An 18524-nucleotide genomic window follows, 5' to 3' on the forward strand; every position below is an offset into this window, starting at 1 on the left:
CTGCATAACTGGAATAAAATATTTTTCTCGAAAAAAATCCTCCTATATGTATGTATGTGCTAACCCGGGTTAGATGTCGCAAATTTACAAATTTCTGGCGGTTAACTCTTGCTGATTTTTGCGCATATACGTGAGGGTCTGAATGCTAATTGCTGACAGCGTCAGGTAGGAAACCAGCTACGCTACTGCTCTGCTAATAATTCACTGCAAAAAGAGAAGCCCTTATAGATTAAATAACCTAACTCTTGCTTAAGTCGACGTGGTGGTATGGCTATAGTTACCGCATCCCTTCGCCATTTTTGTTGATGCTCTAGATTCGAATCCCGATCACCCCTAATTCTGCTAAATATTTCAGCGCATTTAAGTAACATTTTCAGTATGGCCCTTTAAAATGGGAAAATATCAAAATCATAGTTACATAGCCAAACATAAGCTAAAAAAAACTTTCGCATTTTTTATGGGCCATACTGCACGCTTACATGATAATGTTGGGTATCCTTCGAAAGTCAGAAACACATGAGGTCCGATTCCCGCGTAGCGTGAGTTTTTTCAACCCCGCGTGCACGGAGCGTTTAACGGACCGTGCACGTGGCTTTGAATAAACGCGACGTGGGCATCGGCCCTAAGGCGGAACAGCATAAAACCAGAAACACGAATATCAGAATTACACAAGGTGGATTGAACTTAGGCAAACGGCCGGCTGTTTTATCTGCTGCAGAAATTGAAGCCAGAGAAAAATATAACAATGTCTCACTTATCATCTCTGCATAGGTACTCACGATATGTAGCTGTAGCACACGATCTCTTCAAACTGTACCTAACGATAATAAACTGTCTTGTCTTTTGTGATTGCGCCTTCCAAGTTTTTGTGTCTCACTTGTGAGATTTTTCATATGAGCAGAAAGTATAGTTTAGGTTTCAGGTTTCAGAAAGCCACAGAAATAAAATGAATTTGACTTTAAAAATGTGGGAATGTGTAGTAGGATATAAAAACTTTAGCTGTAGTGTCAAAAAGCTATTCTAACATATTTTAATGTCTATGTAAATAATCATGTGATGCTTCACACATACCAGGGGAACCTTGGAATCGCCTTCGGTCGGTATAAAACAGTTGATTTAAAAATTTCAATCGATCTATTTTCAGTGCTCTTCGGAAACTACGCAGGAATTCGAACGGAAACTTGGAGACTCATCTCAGGCTGATCAAGCAGCTACGAATTCAGAAGGAAAGATGACAACTATGGAGAAACCAAACCAAACATCAAGCGCTTTAACACGTGGTGTGTCCGGTACTGAAAACCCCACCCCTCCTATACCATCATCTAGCGTGAAGTTCTATCATTCTTGGTGTAATTTGAAAACGTCTGAAGAAAAATATCATTATTTGAAGGTAAATATTTTTTCATTATCTTCTTCTAGTAATCTGAAGAATTTTGCTTGAGAATTTGAAACATTAGTTGGTGAAACTTTAATGATTTTTCCCTTAGACTCTTGAAAACGCTTCACTACACAAATTGTTGGGGGTAAATATTGGCTGCGATATGCTGTCGGATATTCTTCAAGTACTTAAACAGTTTTGTCTGCAAGACAAAACTTCGCCACTGAAAATTCTGAGCGAAGTAGCCAAAAACGAAGAATCCGGAATACTGATCATGATGCTCGGTGAGAAAGACAAATATGGTAAGTGTGCCTTTGCTTCCATTTTGAATGATACATTTTTAATTCGTGCATTTACATTTGTTAGCATTAATTCAACTGCTGGATCTCATGGACGAATTGAACGATGACAAAGAACAAGTTCTTCTGATCAGGAAAACTCTAATCGTGTAATATCTAACTGTACTAGTGAGACAGTTACATTTTTAAGTTTGTCGATTTTAACTGAACTAAAATTCCTTTCACACATTGATTGGTTCAAGAAAAACCTCTGTTTTTTTTTAATCAACGCCGTATGTGATGTATCACTCGATAAACAAGTCCCTTGCATTTGTTTTGAAGTTTATTATTTTTATCTATTCTTTTGATCGGTTGCCTTTTTCTTGTTGCCTTACTTTGCAGGTTCAAGAAGAATGACTTCTTGCTTAAATTTCTAAGTTAGATTTTAACAAAAATCACTTACATCCTTTATAATTTTAACAAATATTTTAAATAATTAACTTATTTCAACCAAAAAATACTATTTTTTATAACTACTCTGAACCACAAACGGCCGGCTTTTTTTTTCTATTTATAGCAACGTTGTTTGGCCGGAACAGTATTAATTTCTTCTTTAGTCCTGTTGGATATTTAGATAAAATAAAAAAAAACCCTGATTTATCCACCTAGCGGTGTTTGTGCTTTTCTCGTTCATTATATATACTAAAAAGACTTGAGTGAGATTTTCTTAGCGTGTTTTTTGTATAGAAATCGTATTTTGGCCGTAACTTTTGATCCCATAGTCCGATCTGGCCAATTTTCAATAGGAGACAATGGGACAAGATTCCCTGTCGAATGCAACAAATCGGATCAAGATAAGTGCCTAAAAGATAAGTGGCCCACTGGGGCAAGTAGAAAAGGAAAAACCGATAGTGCATGTTGGAATTAGTGTAAAACCAGTTTAAATGATCTGAATGCATTCAATCAAAATAAGCTATTAAAAACAGTCAATTTTGCACCAACTGTGCAGTAATTCATACCATTTTGGTCGCTTGAAATTTGTGGAAAAAGATTTAAAAATTAGGAGTTGTTTTCCACTTACCCCAGTTTGATGGGGTAAGTGGAAAACCCATGTTACCTTGACCTTCAATTGTGATGAGTAGTTACATATAACTAAAATCAAAACGATAATGAACTAAACCACGATGACGTCACGCGTCGATTTTCAGTAAGAAGAAAGCCTCATCTGAGGGCGAAGTTTACAAAAAATGAACATCAACGTTAACATCCGGTGAACTAAAAGCTCGGAATTCACTCAAATGTTCATCGGCCCGCAGCGGATGTCATTTTTTCGAGCGAAAATAAAAAGAATCGTGAATAAAGAAGACGCTCGTGGTTAAGTCCATTGCTCTAAGTATCTTTTGTTGAATAATTTCATTGGCTTGACAGAATAGGTCCCCAAGGAATTCTCGTAATAGCTAGTGGAGGGCTGGTTTTTGCCTTCTCGAACACAAAGTGTACGTAAAATCTATATGTTCGCCCCAACGATAAACTTTTTGATTTGATGTCTGTGTTTGCGTGTTTGTATGTTTGTGTGTGCGCAAAACACATACAAAATTATCACCTATTTTTAAGCACTTAACCAATTTGTTCGAAAAAAAATTTCATTCAAGGCGAAACTTGTTATGAATATAAATGAATGTGAATACATTTTTTCATATGTAAAACATGTGAAAGGTATCAATACAATTAGTCCAATCACTACTGAAATCACAATGATAACAAAAAGAACATATTAAGATTCACAAATATCGAAATAAATCCTGGAGGGGAGGAAAATTTTGCGCGATCAGAACATTATCCACTTCCCCCATAGTGTTTGATACCAGGGGTAAGTATAAAATCTTTAAATTATTTGCTTTCATGGTACAAACCACTACAAATTGAATGTTAGTTCAAGCGTTAACAGAGATGCAGTATAGTCCCAGAATTAAGCTCCAGGTATTAGTTTGGGCCCTCCTTAGCCGTGCGGTAAGACGCGCGGCTACAAAGCAAGACCATTATTTGTAGTTCGGTTCGATTCGGGTTCGATTCCCGGTGCCGGTCTAGGTAATTTTTGGATTGGAAATTGTCTCGACTTTCCTGGGCATCAAATTATCATCATGTTAGCCTCATGATATACGAATGCAAAAATGGTAAATTGGCTTAGAAACCTCGCAGTTAATAACTGTGGAAGTGCTTAAGTAAACACAAAGCTGCGAGACGGCTCTGTCCCAGTGTGGGAATGTAATGCCAATAAGAAGAAGAAGATTAGTTTGATGGAGTATTGTTTTGTTAATAACGGTCAGGGGAGCACCGTGGCAACCACACTAACACCATATCACCTAAATTGTGCACGTGAATATACAATCATAAATATCAAGATTTATAGTAGCGAATTTTGGGTGTTTATTAACGTCACGTAACAATCTTCGCTTGTGCAAAACAGATCAGTTTCGTGATTTTTACGTGAATATAACGTGATGATTTTTAGAGTATTTTAGAGGTATACTGCCTATAAATTTATAACAGTCCCATGTAGATGGGACTGATATGAATACATGGGTAGTATAGGATATCAACGGAGACGAGCTCGGTGGTCTAGTGGCTACCGCTTCTGCCTTATAAGCAGGAGGTCGTGGGTGCAATTCCAGGCTCGTCCCTTTCCTACTTTGTATTTCTATCTTAGCTCTTTCTGTGTTTCACGTTCTAGCAAAACGAAACCTCCCGTGGCACCTATGAGAGGTCGTAGAGTTCTCTGCATCTTTCTTCAGTAGGTGTCCAACTAACCATCCTTCCCTTTTCTCAGCATTCGCAAGGACGTGGCCTGGACATATCTCGACTTATTGGAGAGTGTATTCTTTCATCTAAGAGATAATAGGGGGATTCAGTTAACGGCGTAGGTTGCTGTGTATCTGTTTATGGAAATGTTTCATAGGCGATTTGAAATATGTCCCTAGTGATTGAGTGTGAAACATTTCTATAATCAGATACGCAGCAACCTAAGCCGTTAAGTGTATACCCCTAATGATTAGTCCCAAATGATTATCTGTGATAACGATTGAAAGTGATGCTACTCTCATACAACAGTCTTATGGCTTGTACCACCTACGAATTTGTACGAATTGCTCAATGATAATGCTAGTATAGGATAACAACGGACAGACCAGAGCGATGTCTAGAAAGCTGTTACGTCGGCCTCGATAGCTACATTTGGACCTACATTTGAAAAGGACGTAACAACCAAAATTTATTATTTCCAGTGATATGTATTATAATGTGGGGCCCTCCTTAGCGGTGCGGTAAGACGCGCGATTATAAAGCAAGACCATGCTGAGGGTGGCTGGGTTCGATTCCCGGTGCCGGTCTAGGCAATTTTCGGATTGAAAATTGTCTCGACTTCCCTGGGCATAAAAGTATCATCGTGCTAGCCTCATTATATACGAATGCAAAAATGGTAACCTGGCTTAGAAACCTCGCAGTTAATAACTGTGGAAGTGCTTAGTGAACACTAATCTGTGAGGCGGCTCGGTCCCAGTGTGGGGATGTAATGCTAATAAGAAGAGGAAAAAGAAGATGTATTATAATGTAATATGTATGTAGACAAGGAACGGGAAAAAATAATTTTGGCTGTTACACCCTTTTCAATTGTTAGTCTAGAAAAGTAGTAAAAGTGTATAGTTATAAATTAATTGAATTCAACCGTCTAAGACGAGTTAAGTATTCTCCATTCAATTCCACCAATTATTTCGATATCTTTGCAGATACGTATTTCGACCACAACTGTGTGATCGTATTCAGTGTCTCATACTTGACTCGAGTCAAGATATCAAAATAATTGGCGGAATTAAATGGAGAATACTTAACTCGTCTTAGACGGTTGAATACATTCCACTAAAAAGAGCTTAAAATATTTTTTCTGTTAATTGAATTGTTTATTTAGGACTAGTTATGAAAGTAAAATTATAAGCAATTGTTTTATGGTAACAAAAGATGCACTATCATATTGCTAATGGCGCTGTAAATCTTGTGATCAAGATGTTTGCCTAAAGTGGTACTTGCTAAAGTACCAGTTTTTCATCACAGTATCTCATTTTTAAGGTACCAAACAAACTCGTTATGCAAAATCTGTGTTACTATGGTTGAATCATGATGATCACAATAGCTATAAAAAAGCGGCGCCTCTAGCGTCCTAATGGTAACTGAAATCTTTGTGGTACGAAAATTATGCTTTGCTCAAAGCAGGCGCATTTCGTTTATTTAGGTAAGAAATCAACAGGTATTTCTGGCAGGTTACTGCGCTTTGACACATCTCTCTAACACGGTCATAATACCGTAAAGTTTTGCTTTAACTAGCTGCATTATATACTACTGAGTCATCTAATTACTGTGAAATTTAGGCAAGATAATATTGCTTTCCTTGGGTTGAGAAATTGTGCCGGGATCTAATCCATGGCCGAAATACTTGTCGTTACCATATTACATTTGTGTAAAAAAATAGTTGTTGAGGTCACTTATAAACGTTAGGGGCTGTCCACAAACCACGTAGACCGAAATTTCACTTTTTCAAATCCCCCCGTCCCCCCTAGTAGACTTTCGTAGACTTTTTCAAAATCAAATTGAAACGAAATCAAATTTAATGCTCTGTTCATAACTCCTGAAATCAAATCTCAAAGCCAATTAATTTAATTACTTTTGAATTCAATCCCTCCTAAAGGTGTGCCACCACCATCGCCAACATTTTTGCATCGGCGCGCCACTGATAAAATCTGTCACGCATCTGACCTATAATTCTCAAAGCCGGTTCAAAATTGTAAAAACCGTGAATTGTAAGAATTTAGAAAAAGTTGAAATTTCGAGAATGTCAAGTCTACATTCCAATAAGTTTTGCGTGGAAATTTCGTAAAATTTCCCATTTGATAACCTTGAAATACTCCAAAGAACTCTCCGTGATAATACCGATGCTTTTCTTGAAAATTCCATGCAATATCCCGCTGAATAATCATCTGTTGAATAAATCCCAAGATTTTTCTTTTAAATTCCAAAAGTTTCCCCGTTAAAAAACCCGGGTAATTTTCCGTGAAAATTTAGAATTATTTCCCGAGGTAATTTTTAGTTTAAACGGACATTCCGAAATATTTCCCGTGGAAATTTAGAATGGTTTCCTACGATATTTTTTAATTTCTCTTGCAAATTTGGAGCAATTTCTTGAGGAAATTTAAATAAATCTTATGAGCATTCCAAAAAATATTTTCTGAATAATTTTCGGTGGAAATTATGGAGAATTTTCAATTGAAATCAGGTGAACTTCTCGTAAAAAATTCGAATAAATTTTCATGAAAATTTGAAAGGCGTTTTTACAAAAATTGCATTTTTTTTGTGGAAACTCAAACTGTTTTTGGTGGGAAATTCAAATAATTTCTCGTGAAAGTTTTCAACAATTTATTTAGAAATTTCGAAAATTTTCCACCGATAATTCCAAAGAATTTGCATTAGAACTGCCGAAGAAATTTACGAAGGAGAAGTTTGCTTAATTTGCAATGAATTCCTCGCAAATATTCCGAAGAATTTCCGAAATTAAGCAAAAAATTTCGGGGACTTCCCAGAAAATCTCCAAAAAATATTCTGAAGGGTTTCTCGCGGAAATTTCGGAGAATTCCCCTTACATGTTCCAAAAAATATCTTTTAGACATTCCAAAGGCTTTTTTTGTGGATATTCCAAAATGCTTTTTTTTTTAAATTCCAAACAAATTCGTTGGAGTACGACATAATTTCAATAGTTCTCAAAGAAGTTCCTGCCGAAACGAAATTCTAGTAGAATCTGCAGTAAAATCCTAGTAAAGATTTTGAAAAAAAAAATCGAAAATTTTATAGAATACTTTGGAGAAGTTTCCTGCTCAACACAGAAGAATTTCCTGGTGTGAAATCCATGATAGTTTTAAGCCATAGCTTAGACTTTTACTTTAGTGAAATTCATTAAATTTTTAAGGAGAAACGCAAGAGATTATTTGGTAAAGTTTTGCAAAAAAACGGAACATCCTAAACAAATCAAACAAGTGAACTTCACACGAAGCTGCTGTATAAATCGCTTTAAAAAAATAAAATCAAAAAGTCTACGTAGACTTTTGGTATACCCCCCCGTCCCCCTTCGTAGACTATCGTAGACTTTTTCGAAACCCCTCCCCCCCTCTCAAAAGTCTACGTGGTTTATGGACAGCCCCTTATCTAGAATTATTTTTAAAACTATAAAAAATGCACAAATTTAGCCTTTGAGTGCGCATTAGTAAAAAAATTCGCTATTCAATAAAATTATTTGTACTATCCATCAAATATATTTCGGCACCACGTTGTGGACTGGTAGCGAACACAAGTTCATCCAAGTTTTTGCCCAAAGCATTCTCCAAGTCAGCGTAGTAAGACTGTTTCAGATGGTTTATGTATTCAACACTCTGGTCCACTCCATCGCAGAGAGCCACAATGCAGCCGCCCCATCTGTAACAAATAAAAATTAAGGCATATGTAGCTTCCATTTGGCAAATTCTGAAAAGAAAATTAATTCCACTACTTAATTGTATTGTTTCTTTGACAGATACGTATTCGATCTCAAAAGTAAGGTCGTCTTCAGTTTCTCGTACTTGACTAGACTCGACAAGTCGTGAAATTAAGATTCGCAGAACTGGCAAATGATTATGTATACTGTTGTTGTAAGTTGTCACTTACCCAGCACCTGTTAATCTAGCGCCTACGTTAAGTGAGTTTGAAATTTGTATAAGCTTGTCCAAATTTCCATGAGAACATTCGTATAACGTTTTCAAACTTTCATGGGATTGTCTCATGAGCTGCTTCATCAAATGAATCGAGTCCGCTGATTGTTGTTTAGCAACTTCCACAAACGTTTTAACCCGAATTGACTCTAAAATAACATTAGGACACAATTACCATAATACCTTCCAAATATGCTTTTTATTATATGTATAGAAACCTTGAAACACATGTAACGATCGTTGACGTAATTTGAAAACTTGTGCATCTCGTGTATTCGGAGTGAGCAGGTTTTCTACAAAATCATCGTTGCCTATTTCAAAAAAATGTAGCAGTTCATCTTTTGTGTAGGCAAGCTGAGTCAAATAGGTATTGATTAGAGTTTCCATTTCCTCCAACGAATAGTTGAGAACTTTCTGCAAAGATGAAAAGCGCCATATTTCACGCCAGTTTATCTGCATCTTTTTTGCTAGAAATCTGTAAATAGTTTCGTGAAAAATAATTTCCTTAATGTAAGTTATATGCATTACCTGCAAGCCAGTCGACATTCCACAACTCTCTGATTGAAATCTGAAGTAGCAGCTTTGTTGGCTTCCGTCAGACTGTTTGCAATCACAAAAACTGCATTGCCAGGAAGATCAATTGATGTGGCTCTAAGTGGGTCCCATTCAATGAATTGGGCGCAGCCCTGCTTCGCAAGGTACGCAATAGCTTGGTCCATGCCTCCTCCCTGGGTACCGATAAATCTTTCACAATCTGCGGAAATTGTTGCTAAGGCTTGTTTATCCAGAGGTATCTGTGCAAGAGAAAGATGTATGTGTAGTGCATTTTGGGAGCTTAAGACAAAAAATCCTACCTTATGGATGTAAGCAGATCCAAGTACGGATGCGCACACTAATGCACTTGAGCTAGACAAGCCGGAAGCTGGAGGAATGTTGCCTGATAGAACCACCATCATTCCTTTCGGATAGGCCGGTTTTGCGAACTCTAGAATTCCTTTTACGCCACATAAAAAGTATTTGTACCACTCTGGTCCGGTTGAGTCGAGTAAATCGATGCTATGGATATTATGATGAAAAATTTATGACATCATTTGAAGAACAGATGGAATTGAGGTTGTCGGTAAGTAGGTATCAAAAATAGAACACGCAAAATTAAACAACAAGTCGATAAATTTTTTAAAAATATGCAAATTTTCATATAAATAACAAATAACTTCTACTACAAAAGTATATGACGCGAGCAATATTGTGAAATATCACAGAAATGTCATGGGATTGCTATTACTTATTTAGGGTCTGTCTCAATTGGATAACTGGATAAACTGAAATTGGATAAACTGAAATTAAACTTAAAAGTGACATTTCAATAATTATCAAATAACCCTGCTCGCAGAGCAGGATTACTTTTGACAGATATCGAATCATTTTCCATCGATGTCCTATTGGAATTCCTGGGTAGCACCAGCCATTCTTATAACGGGGTGATTTTTTAATTTTCGAACTGTCACTTTTAAGTTTAATTCTCCAAATGAGACAGACCCTTAGGGTCTGTCTCAATTGGATGATTAAACTCAAATTAAACTTAAAAGTGACAGTTCAATAATTATCGAATAACCCTGCTGGATGAGCAGGATTACTTTTGACAGATATCGAATCATTCTTGATCGATGTCTTATTGGAATTGCTGGGTAGCACGCAGCCATTCTTATGGCCGGGTGATTTTTAAATTTTCGAACTGTCAGTTTTAAGTAAAATTAAATTTGATTCGGGAAATGAGACAGAGCCTTAACGATAAGTTTTTTTTTTCAAAAATAATCATAACTCAGAATTTTTGATGAGCATGTATTGCTTAAACCTAACAGATCATTGTCCTATTCGCGAAGTCGAAGCAAATTCTGCTCTTCCCTCCTATGGGAAATCCCATTGCTATCTGTCAGAGTTTGAGTGAAACATGGCCGCCATCTCCTCCTCTCTGTTGCTCTACTGTAAAAACCCGTAAAGAACTGTCATGGTTTGTGTGAAGAATTTTGTTTCGACTTCGCGAATAAATACAAAGTGTGAGGCACGAGAGCATAAATACAACAATGCCACGAAATGTCATGTCGTTTGACACTAATTCGGCTCTTGTGCCACCAATTTGTGAACTAAATTATTGGCAAACTAGTGTCACGGATGCGAGTTCGAGTTAGCAGTTTAGCTCCTTCAGAAAATACTTTTTCAGAGGAAATATGAAGTTTTCGACACTTCTGGGTTAACTGCATGCGCAGTCTTCAGATATATCGTAGGGGAACGGATCGGCACTTCATCTCAAAGCTCCCTTTTCCATCCCATCAAAAACAAAGCAATGAAAAGTTATTTTATTTATTATTTATTTTTGTGAGCAGTCAGCACGCATGTTAGAAAAAGAAGCGACAAGATTGATGCTGTATTTCTCTGTTTTGCGATGAGATGCATATATGTTCAGTGAGATGGAAAACGGAACAGTTCCCCTACTTTCAAATTAACATGAAAAAAAGGGTTTGTTCGGGAGAAATTTGAAAAACAAATATCAAACCAAGTTTGTCCCATATTGAATGAACCTGCACACTAGACTGGCCCAGGATACAAAAAGTCGTCGGATTCTACGGGGCACCCTCCAGGATTTTGCCTTTAGGTAAGAAAATCATTCTCTGAAAATTTCAGCCTGATCGGTTATTGCATAAGCTGGCGCAATTGATTTGAAGTTAATATGGGGGTTTCAGGCGAAATATATGGGAAAATACACCTCTTTTACTATTTCGTACCGGAAATTGGATGGAAAATCCCGATTGAGCCCAGATTTGCAGGAAATGAAGTTAACATGCCAATGAACAATTCGGCATAAAATTCTACTATGATTAAATAAACTTTAAATTAGTTTTTAGCTGATTTAATTTGGAGTTTGGTTGAGCACTTTGAAATTCATTAATTGCCTTGAAAACAAGCGCATGTAATCGAAGGTAGCTGCGATATGTGTTGTGGTGCGCGTGCAGTTACTTATGTTTCAGTGCGCGCGAAATCGCAGGCACCTTTGATTGCATGCGTATGTTTTCATGGCAATTAATGAATTTCAAAGTGCCCAACCCAACTCCAAATAAATTAGCCAAAAACTGATTTAAAGTTTATTTAGTAATAGTAGAATTTTATGTCGAAATGTTCATGGGCATGTTAACTTCATTTTCTGCAAATCTGGGCTCAATCGGGCTCTTCCATCCAATTTCCTGTACGAAATAGTAATAGAGGTGTATTTTCCCATATATTTCGGCTGAAACCCCCATAGTAACTTCAAATCAATTGCGCCAGCTTATGCAATAACCGATCAGGCTGAAATTTTCAGAGAATGATTTTCTTACCTAAAGGCAAAATCCTGGAGGGTGCCCCGTAGAATCCGACGACTTTTTTTTCTCCCCATACTAGGCTGGGCCACTCTACTGCACACCATACTTATGAGAGTGTCGCGGTGAAGAGTTACGGTGAAGATGGCCGTGGCCAGGAGTAGTAATCCTCATGCTTTTGTGATTTTTATCCTAGATTGAAATCAAGGATCACACCCACCTTGATTTCTGATTAGCAATCTGAATAAGGATTTGCAAAAGAAATCATGAGTATCACTAGTGTCCAATCTACGAGTACACCGTAACTATTGTATGCTATGCTATTGAATGAACCTGCACACCAGTCCCATTAAGAATTTACATAAGGTGGTTGCTCTAGATTTAATCATTTTTCCAATCATCTAAATATTTCACGTCAATTCATTGAATGTGGAACAACTCAGCGAAAATTCAACAAGATCGCAAAATGTTTGGATTATTTAGATGGAAAATGTGATTTGGATCTTCTTCGCTATTACCTCAGTATATTGCGCACTGGGACTGACTTAAAAGTACCAGCACATTATTGCCATTATATTCTAACTCAAATACCCACAGGCGTGGGTAACGAAATATGTAAAATTTATTTTTTATATTACTTACCTAAATGTGTTTATATTACACTTGAATGATTTGTATTTTGGGTCTACATTTTTCAAATGAACTAGATTATCCTCTGACGGTGCCATAGCTAAAAGAATGGTCTGCTCAATTGCCATTGGTAGCACAGGGTATCCGCAATAGTCCACATGCTCTCCGATAATGTTCACTCTGGAAGCAATAGAATCATTATGGATGTACATATCGGTGTTTCTGCTTGGTATAATATAAAGTATTTCAGTATTTCTTCCCTAATATAAGATTATATGGGTGCAGGCTGTTCGGATACGTCGCAAGTGCGTTTCTTCTGCTTCGTATAGCAGAATTAGTTAATTAATTAGTGCGTGCTGGAAAGTATTTTGTTTTTCTACTTTAATCAGCAGTAATCACACATTCACATATGTATGATGATGTATGATATGAAGTAAAGCCCTTGGTCACGGCTCGGGTGTTAGGTAGATTATTGTTCTGCGTATAATCACATATCAGGGCCATGCTTGATGGATTTTTCGTGTACTAATTTTTCAGACGCACGCACCCACACACGCACACACGCATAGATGCACACAAGCATACACGTGCACACGTATATACGCACACACGCGCACACGAACACACGCACACACACATGCACACACGCATACACGCATACACGTACACACGCGTACACGGACATACGCGCACACGAACACACACATACACACACGCGCGCACCTGAAAATAATGACTCCAAAAACACATTAATTAGTACATTTAGTACATAGTGTTTTATTGATCGGCTGAAAACATTTAATAATAACATAACTGGTAGAAACATAATAACGCGAATTATTCGCTATTGGGTGCATCACATTGACTTAATATTTATTAAAATAACAACCTATCAACCGAAACGGTGTTTCATTCGTATGCCTACCTTCCACTGCACCGTACGAAAAAGCTTGGGTTTCGATTGAAAGCATCTACGAAGAGTGCTTTGAGCTGCGATACGCGCTCGCTATCTGGAATTGATTCCAGTACGTGCACAAAGGTGTCGTTGTTGTTATCCATTCTTGACGTGGATTTCGAGCAGTAAAGAGAAACGAAAACGTAAACAAAATTATCGACAAATAATAATCAATTCTCTCAGCAATGTTAACGCTGCCTTTGAAGATCACTCCGCACAACCGGTCGCCGCGAACAGAACTAAATTGAATTTATAATTCCCCTTTACAATGGGTGGTCAAACTCTTATCACACTAACACCCACTGATTCCCACAATAGCACAATAAAAACTGATTGATAACACCAACAGGCCACGCGTTAGAGCCGATCCAGAGTGTGAACCATAGCAGAGAGTTTTATCAACTGGTTTCTCTGCTGTGGGATAACCAACTAACTGCCACTAATGTGCACTTGCTGTGCGAAAAAGAAAGATGAGTAAGAATAGGGGAATGCTTTCTCTCGTGAAATTCTTCTAAGGTGTATGCATTGTTCACCTGAATACATTTTGATGCTTTGCTCTAAATTAAGGTTGTAACTATTCTGAACATCATAACTTTCAGATTAAGGACGTGTTAAATTCAAGTGAGTTCAATGGAGGTGTGTTGATCTCTAATTTGCGTTCAAGTCCAACCTTCCAAAAAAAGCCCACGATGATCGCATAATTGTATCATTAGCACTTCTGTTGATTTTGTTAACTGTCTCCCACGAATTCAAATTCTGTCAGCATACCATGTAAGCAAGATAGTATTGCCCAGAGACGATGGTATTATATAGAGACACGCGGAGAGAATAAAAGCAATTCTGGCTTCACGGCCAGCAGACAAAAAAAATCTGTGCGATCGGCAACATAAATATTTGTGAGAACTTGAAGTGACTCTCAGTGTGAGCAGTTATTTCGTTTGCTCCAACTATATATTTTGTATTCGTTAGCACCATTCCCTTATATTCAACAATAAATATGATTAACTATCATATATAAATTTGCAATGAGAACTATGAAAACATCTTCATTTACTGAACTTTTCAAACTTTTTCAAAATTTCTTTAATGTTGATTACAATACCTATCTTGCATTTAGTACCGATAGGTAATGTTTGTTTACTTTGCTATAAACAACGTCTATAAACAACGTCTCTGGTATTGCCTATTTTGCTTGCCTGGCGTGAGCAAAGGATCGTGAAATGTTTTGAACTGTTAACAGGCGTAACACTAAATCTACAAAAATATTAAATGGTATAAATACGCAATCATGGGCAGTGCATGAGTGTACGTAGATTTAAACGAACTTTTGATAGTCGGCATAGATACTTAAAATGTAAGATATCAATCGACTGTGCACGATTCGAAGTAAGGTTTGTTACGGAGAATTAAGTATTTTTTCACACTATTGCATTGAATCGATGAGCTTTGTACGCCTATTTGTATCAAGTACTTGGCCTTGAAATTTTAAACGACCAAAGGGCCGTCCAGAAACCACGTGGTCATTAAAAGGGGGGGGGGGTGGTTGGTTGGTTTGGAAAATGACCACGATAAGCCACATGGGGGGAGGGGGGTGTTGCTCTCGAACCACATGGTTTTATTTTACACGAAAAGCTTTTGGGGAATAACAATAGCGGTGTAAAAATACAAATCAATAAAATATAATGACTTAATCATTGAACGCGAAGCGCATTTTAAGGTCGATGCCCACGTAGGGCCTTAGAAGCACTGGGTTCATGGACTTAAATGATTAGTTAGTTCAAACATTACGACTTCCAGGACGTTTTGTATAACCTAAAATGCCTGTAATAGCTTGTATAAATAATAATTGAAATCATATCAACCCAATGGACCTACTAGAATATTATATCAAAAGTTGGTTAATTGGATAAATCGAATGATCCGAACTCAAAAATAATAATTGGTCTATAATACATTCATTCCTCTATGAGTTGCTTATGTATTGACTGAAGCATATATGAGATGTGGAATAGATGTTCCTTGGAAAATTATTCGAAAGAACCATCAGAGTGACCGAGAGAATACTTTTAGTATTGCATCATCGGCTTCCACTAGTCGATATCAAAATAAAATTTCAATGACGAATTTAAAATAAAGAATAATAATAAAGAAAAAAAATGTATAAATTTTCCATAATAAAATAGAAAATTGCCAATAAAGAAATCAGGGTATGAGTAATAAATAAATATAAAATTCCATAAATATTTAAAAAAATTCCACAAAACAATAATAAATTAGCACTTGTAAAAGCAAAAATTGCAATTATGAAATAATAATTTTCCATAAAAAAATCAAAATGTTCCACGCAAAAATTACAAAATTTTCATGAATAAATCAATACTAGCAATAAACAATTACAATTTTTTTCACAAAATAAATATTTTTTTCCACAATCTATATAATAAAAATTATAGACACTATTGGTTCCATAGACGAGCGCAGGCACGGTTGGGTTATTTCAAAAGATATTTTAGTTACTAGATAAAGATTGTCGCTTCGGTTCCCTTTGTTCTGCTGTCCGAAACATGTGTGGTACATACCTGTCAAATCGTATGGATTTTCCTTCTTTGACATTTAGCTCCCCTATCCTCGCCAGCAAAAGATGTTCCGGACAGCGACGACAGCGACAATCTTTATCTAGTAACTAAAATATCTTTTGTTATTTCGATTAAGTGTGTTTTTCCACTTTTTCACAGTGTACCACGCGAATTTGACGTTGGGTTGCAATAGTGACGTCATGCTCGTTTGGCTACACTAACTGACAGTTCGTTTGGCTACACTCGCCTTCGCCTAAGCTATAGTGTCTATAATAAAAATGAGTTGAGATTTCCTTCCGGACAATTTAACTCGCGAACGGGTTGACCGATTTGCAAGATTTTTCCCTAATCGATTCTTTCGCAAGGTTTGTATATACAAAAAGTTGGTGAACTTAACGGGGAAATGTAAAAAGTCATTAACCTTCTTCGGATATTAGAAAAAACTTACGAATAAGATGTTGGGGTCATATTGACCCAGAAATGTAAATGCTTATAAAACAGTCAAATTATAACCGAATTGCAAAGTTTATATACCGTTCGAAAGATATACTCATCAATTTTGTGGCTATGTGGTGATATGCCGGTTCTGGAGACAATGGCCATCGGAAAACGACTTCCACGGGGACCTTGTCGGTCATATAAGGGGAACATAAAAATCGCTCCATATATGCCATTCGATCGCTAATTCTTCATAGATTCTCTTAAAACGGTAATGTATGGTCCATGAGAGGGCTTCCGATGAAAGTGGCCACTCCTGGTACATACAAGGTGCCCCCGGGGAACCCGCAGGAGGGGACATTTCCGTTTTAGCACCAAAATATGCCGTGCGGCGGCTCTTTCGTCATGATTTTCCACCAAACAGAAGGTTATGCGCTTGAAATCGATAAGTGACCACATTGGCCACTCCTGGTACATGCAAGGTTCCCCCGGGGAACCGGAGGAAGGGACATTTCCGTTTTAGCACCAAAATATACCGTGCGGCGGCTCTGTCGTCATGATTTTCCACAAAATATATGATAATGCGCTTGAAATCGCTAAGTGACCACATTGGCCACTCTTGGAGCCTATGAGGTGCCGCCGTGGAACCCGAATATGTCGTGCGAATATGGAATATGTCGTGCGATAGCTCTTTCGTCATGATTTTCCACAAAATAGATGATTATGTGCTCGAAATCGATGATTGACCACATTGGCCACTCTTGGAACCTATGAGGTGCCCTTGGGGAACCCGTAGAAAGGAATATTTCCGTTTAAACTCCAAAATATGCCATGCGGTGGCTCATCCGTCATGATTTTCCACAAAATAGATGATTATGCGCTCGAAATCGATAATTGGCCACATTGGCCACTCTTGGAGCCTATGAGGTGCCCTCGGGAAACCCGTAAAAGGGACATTTCCGTTTTAACACCAAAATATGTCGTGTGGCGGCTCTTTTATCATGATTTTCCACCAAACAGATGGTCATGCGCTTGAAATCGATAAATGATCACATTGGCCACTCCTTGTATATGCAAGGTGCCCCCGGGGAACCCGTAGGAGAGGACATTTCCGTTCTGGCACCAAAATGTGCGATGCTGCGGCTCTTTCATCATGATTTTCCACAAAATAGATGATTATGATGATGATGATGATGATACTACCATCTATTGTAGCAAGGCACCTGCCGATAGCACTGGCCATATCTGACAAACGATTTGATCACGATTATACTACCGTTTGTATTTCATCAGACTCCTGTATGAAGGGCCAAAAATGGGTGGGGTGATTCCATAAGCAAAGACACTTATGCGAATCCACGGGATGAATAGAGAATCTCCTTCCAGAAGAAAGTTCGTACATACAATATTATAATTTAGCCCTCGTTTCCCAGATTGACCCAATAGATGGGGAGAAGAGCCCGCCCTCTATCCACGAGATGTTAACAACAGGAAGTTGGCGATTCCACTCTTCCTATCCAAATCGCTTCAATCGGGTGCCCTGATGGTTTTTTTTATGGTATATAATCATATAGTTTCAATATAATTTGGTAAATATATGTATAATGGAATTCTCTCACCAAGTTTTAATTCCATGTCCTGGACCTTTCTTCAACGCCAGCTCGTTTTTGTTTAATGCCCGCAGAGATCGAAGACCAATAGCTCTTCAAGAGATGTTCTGGTTTAGATCGGGAAATATGCTTTATTCTGGTTCAAAGATCGAGAAATAGACTTCTTGATTTCTGAAAAGATGAAATAAAAAGACGGATGGCAGTATCATACATAATAACATAATTGTTTTGATTAATATGAATCTGTATTCTGACTTTTTTCAAAAACATTTTTTTTATATCGTTGTAATCGGAAGATTTATAAACGTGATAAGTACAAAACAACTTTATTTTGGACTGTGGTGAGCTGGTCATTCAACAAAAATTGGCAATAACTCTGCAGTGAGCTAATAGATGATAGAATACGTGACGCGCATTACATTACAAATACATTTCTTCTCTACACATAATATGAAATGACAAAATATGAAAAGTGTTTGCTTATATGTGCACCATTTGTTTGACCATGTGTGACATTTTTGTGC

At 37.4% G+C, this 18524-nt stretch overlaps 2 protein-coding genes across 2 annotated transcripts in view; one reads left to right on the top strand and one right to left on the bottom strand.

The window, feature by feature from the left end:
• The window catches only part of LOC134211679 (RNA polymerase II-associated protein 3), a 31486-nt gene extending 29163 nt beyond the window's left edge, over positions 1-2323 (top strand). The window contains exons 4-6 of the mRNA XM_062688800.1: positions 1145-1390; positions 1488-1680; positions 1745-2323. Coding sequence (XP_062544784.1) covers positions 1145-1390; positions 1488-1680; positions 1745-1830 — 525 coding nt within the window. The 3' untranslated portion in view covers positions 1831-2323. The remainder of the gene's footprint in view (positions 1-1144; positions 1391-1487; positions 1681-1744) is intronic.
• Positions 2324-7884: 5561 nt separating this feature from the next.
• On the bottom strand, positions 7885-13809 carry LOC134215912 (N-acetylgalactosamine kinase). The gene is made up of 7 exons (XM_062694994.1): positions 13347-13809; positions 12434-12601; positions 9293-9494; positions 8967-9232; positions 8657-8913; positions 8395-8587; positions 7885-8166 (listed from the first exon to the last, which is right to left on the bottom strand). The coding sequence occupies exons 1-7, from the start codon at positions 13478-13480 to the stop codon at positions 7971-7973; spliced, it is 1416 nt and encodes a 471-aa protein (XP_062550978.1). The 5' UTR covers positions 13481-13809; the 3' UTR covers positions 7885-7970.
• Positions 13810-18524: the final 4715 nt, after the last annotated feature.

This window comes from Armigeres subalbatus, chromosome 2, assembly GCF_024139115.2.
Source record: "Armigeres subalbatus isolate Guangzhou_Male chromosome 2, GZ_Asu_2, whole genome shotgun sequence".
Taxonomy (NCBI): Eukaryota; Metazoa; Arthropoda; class Insecta; order Diptera; family Culicidae; genus Armigeres; species Armigeres subalbatus.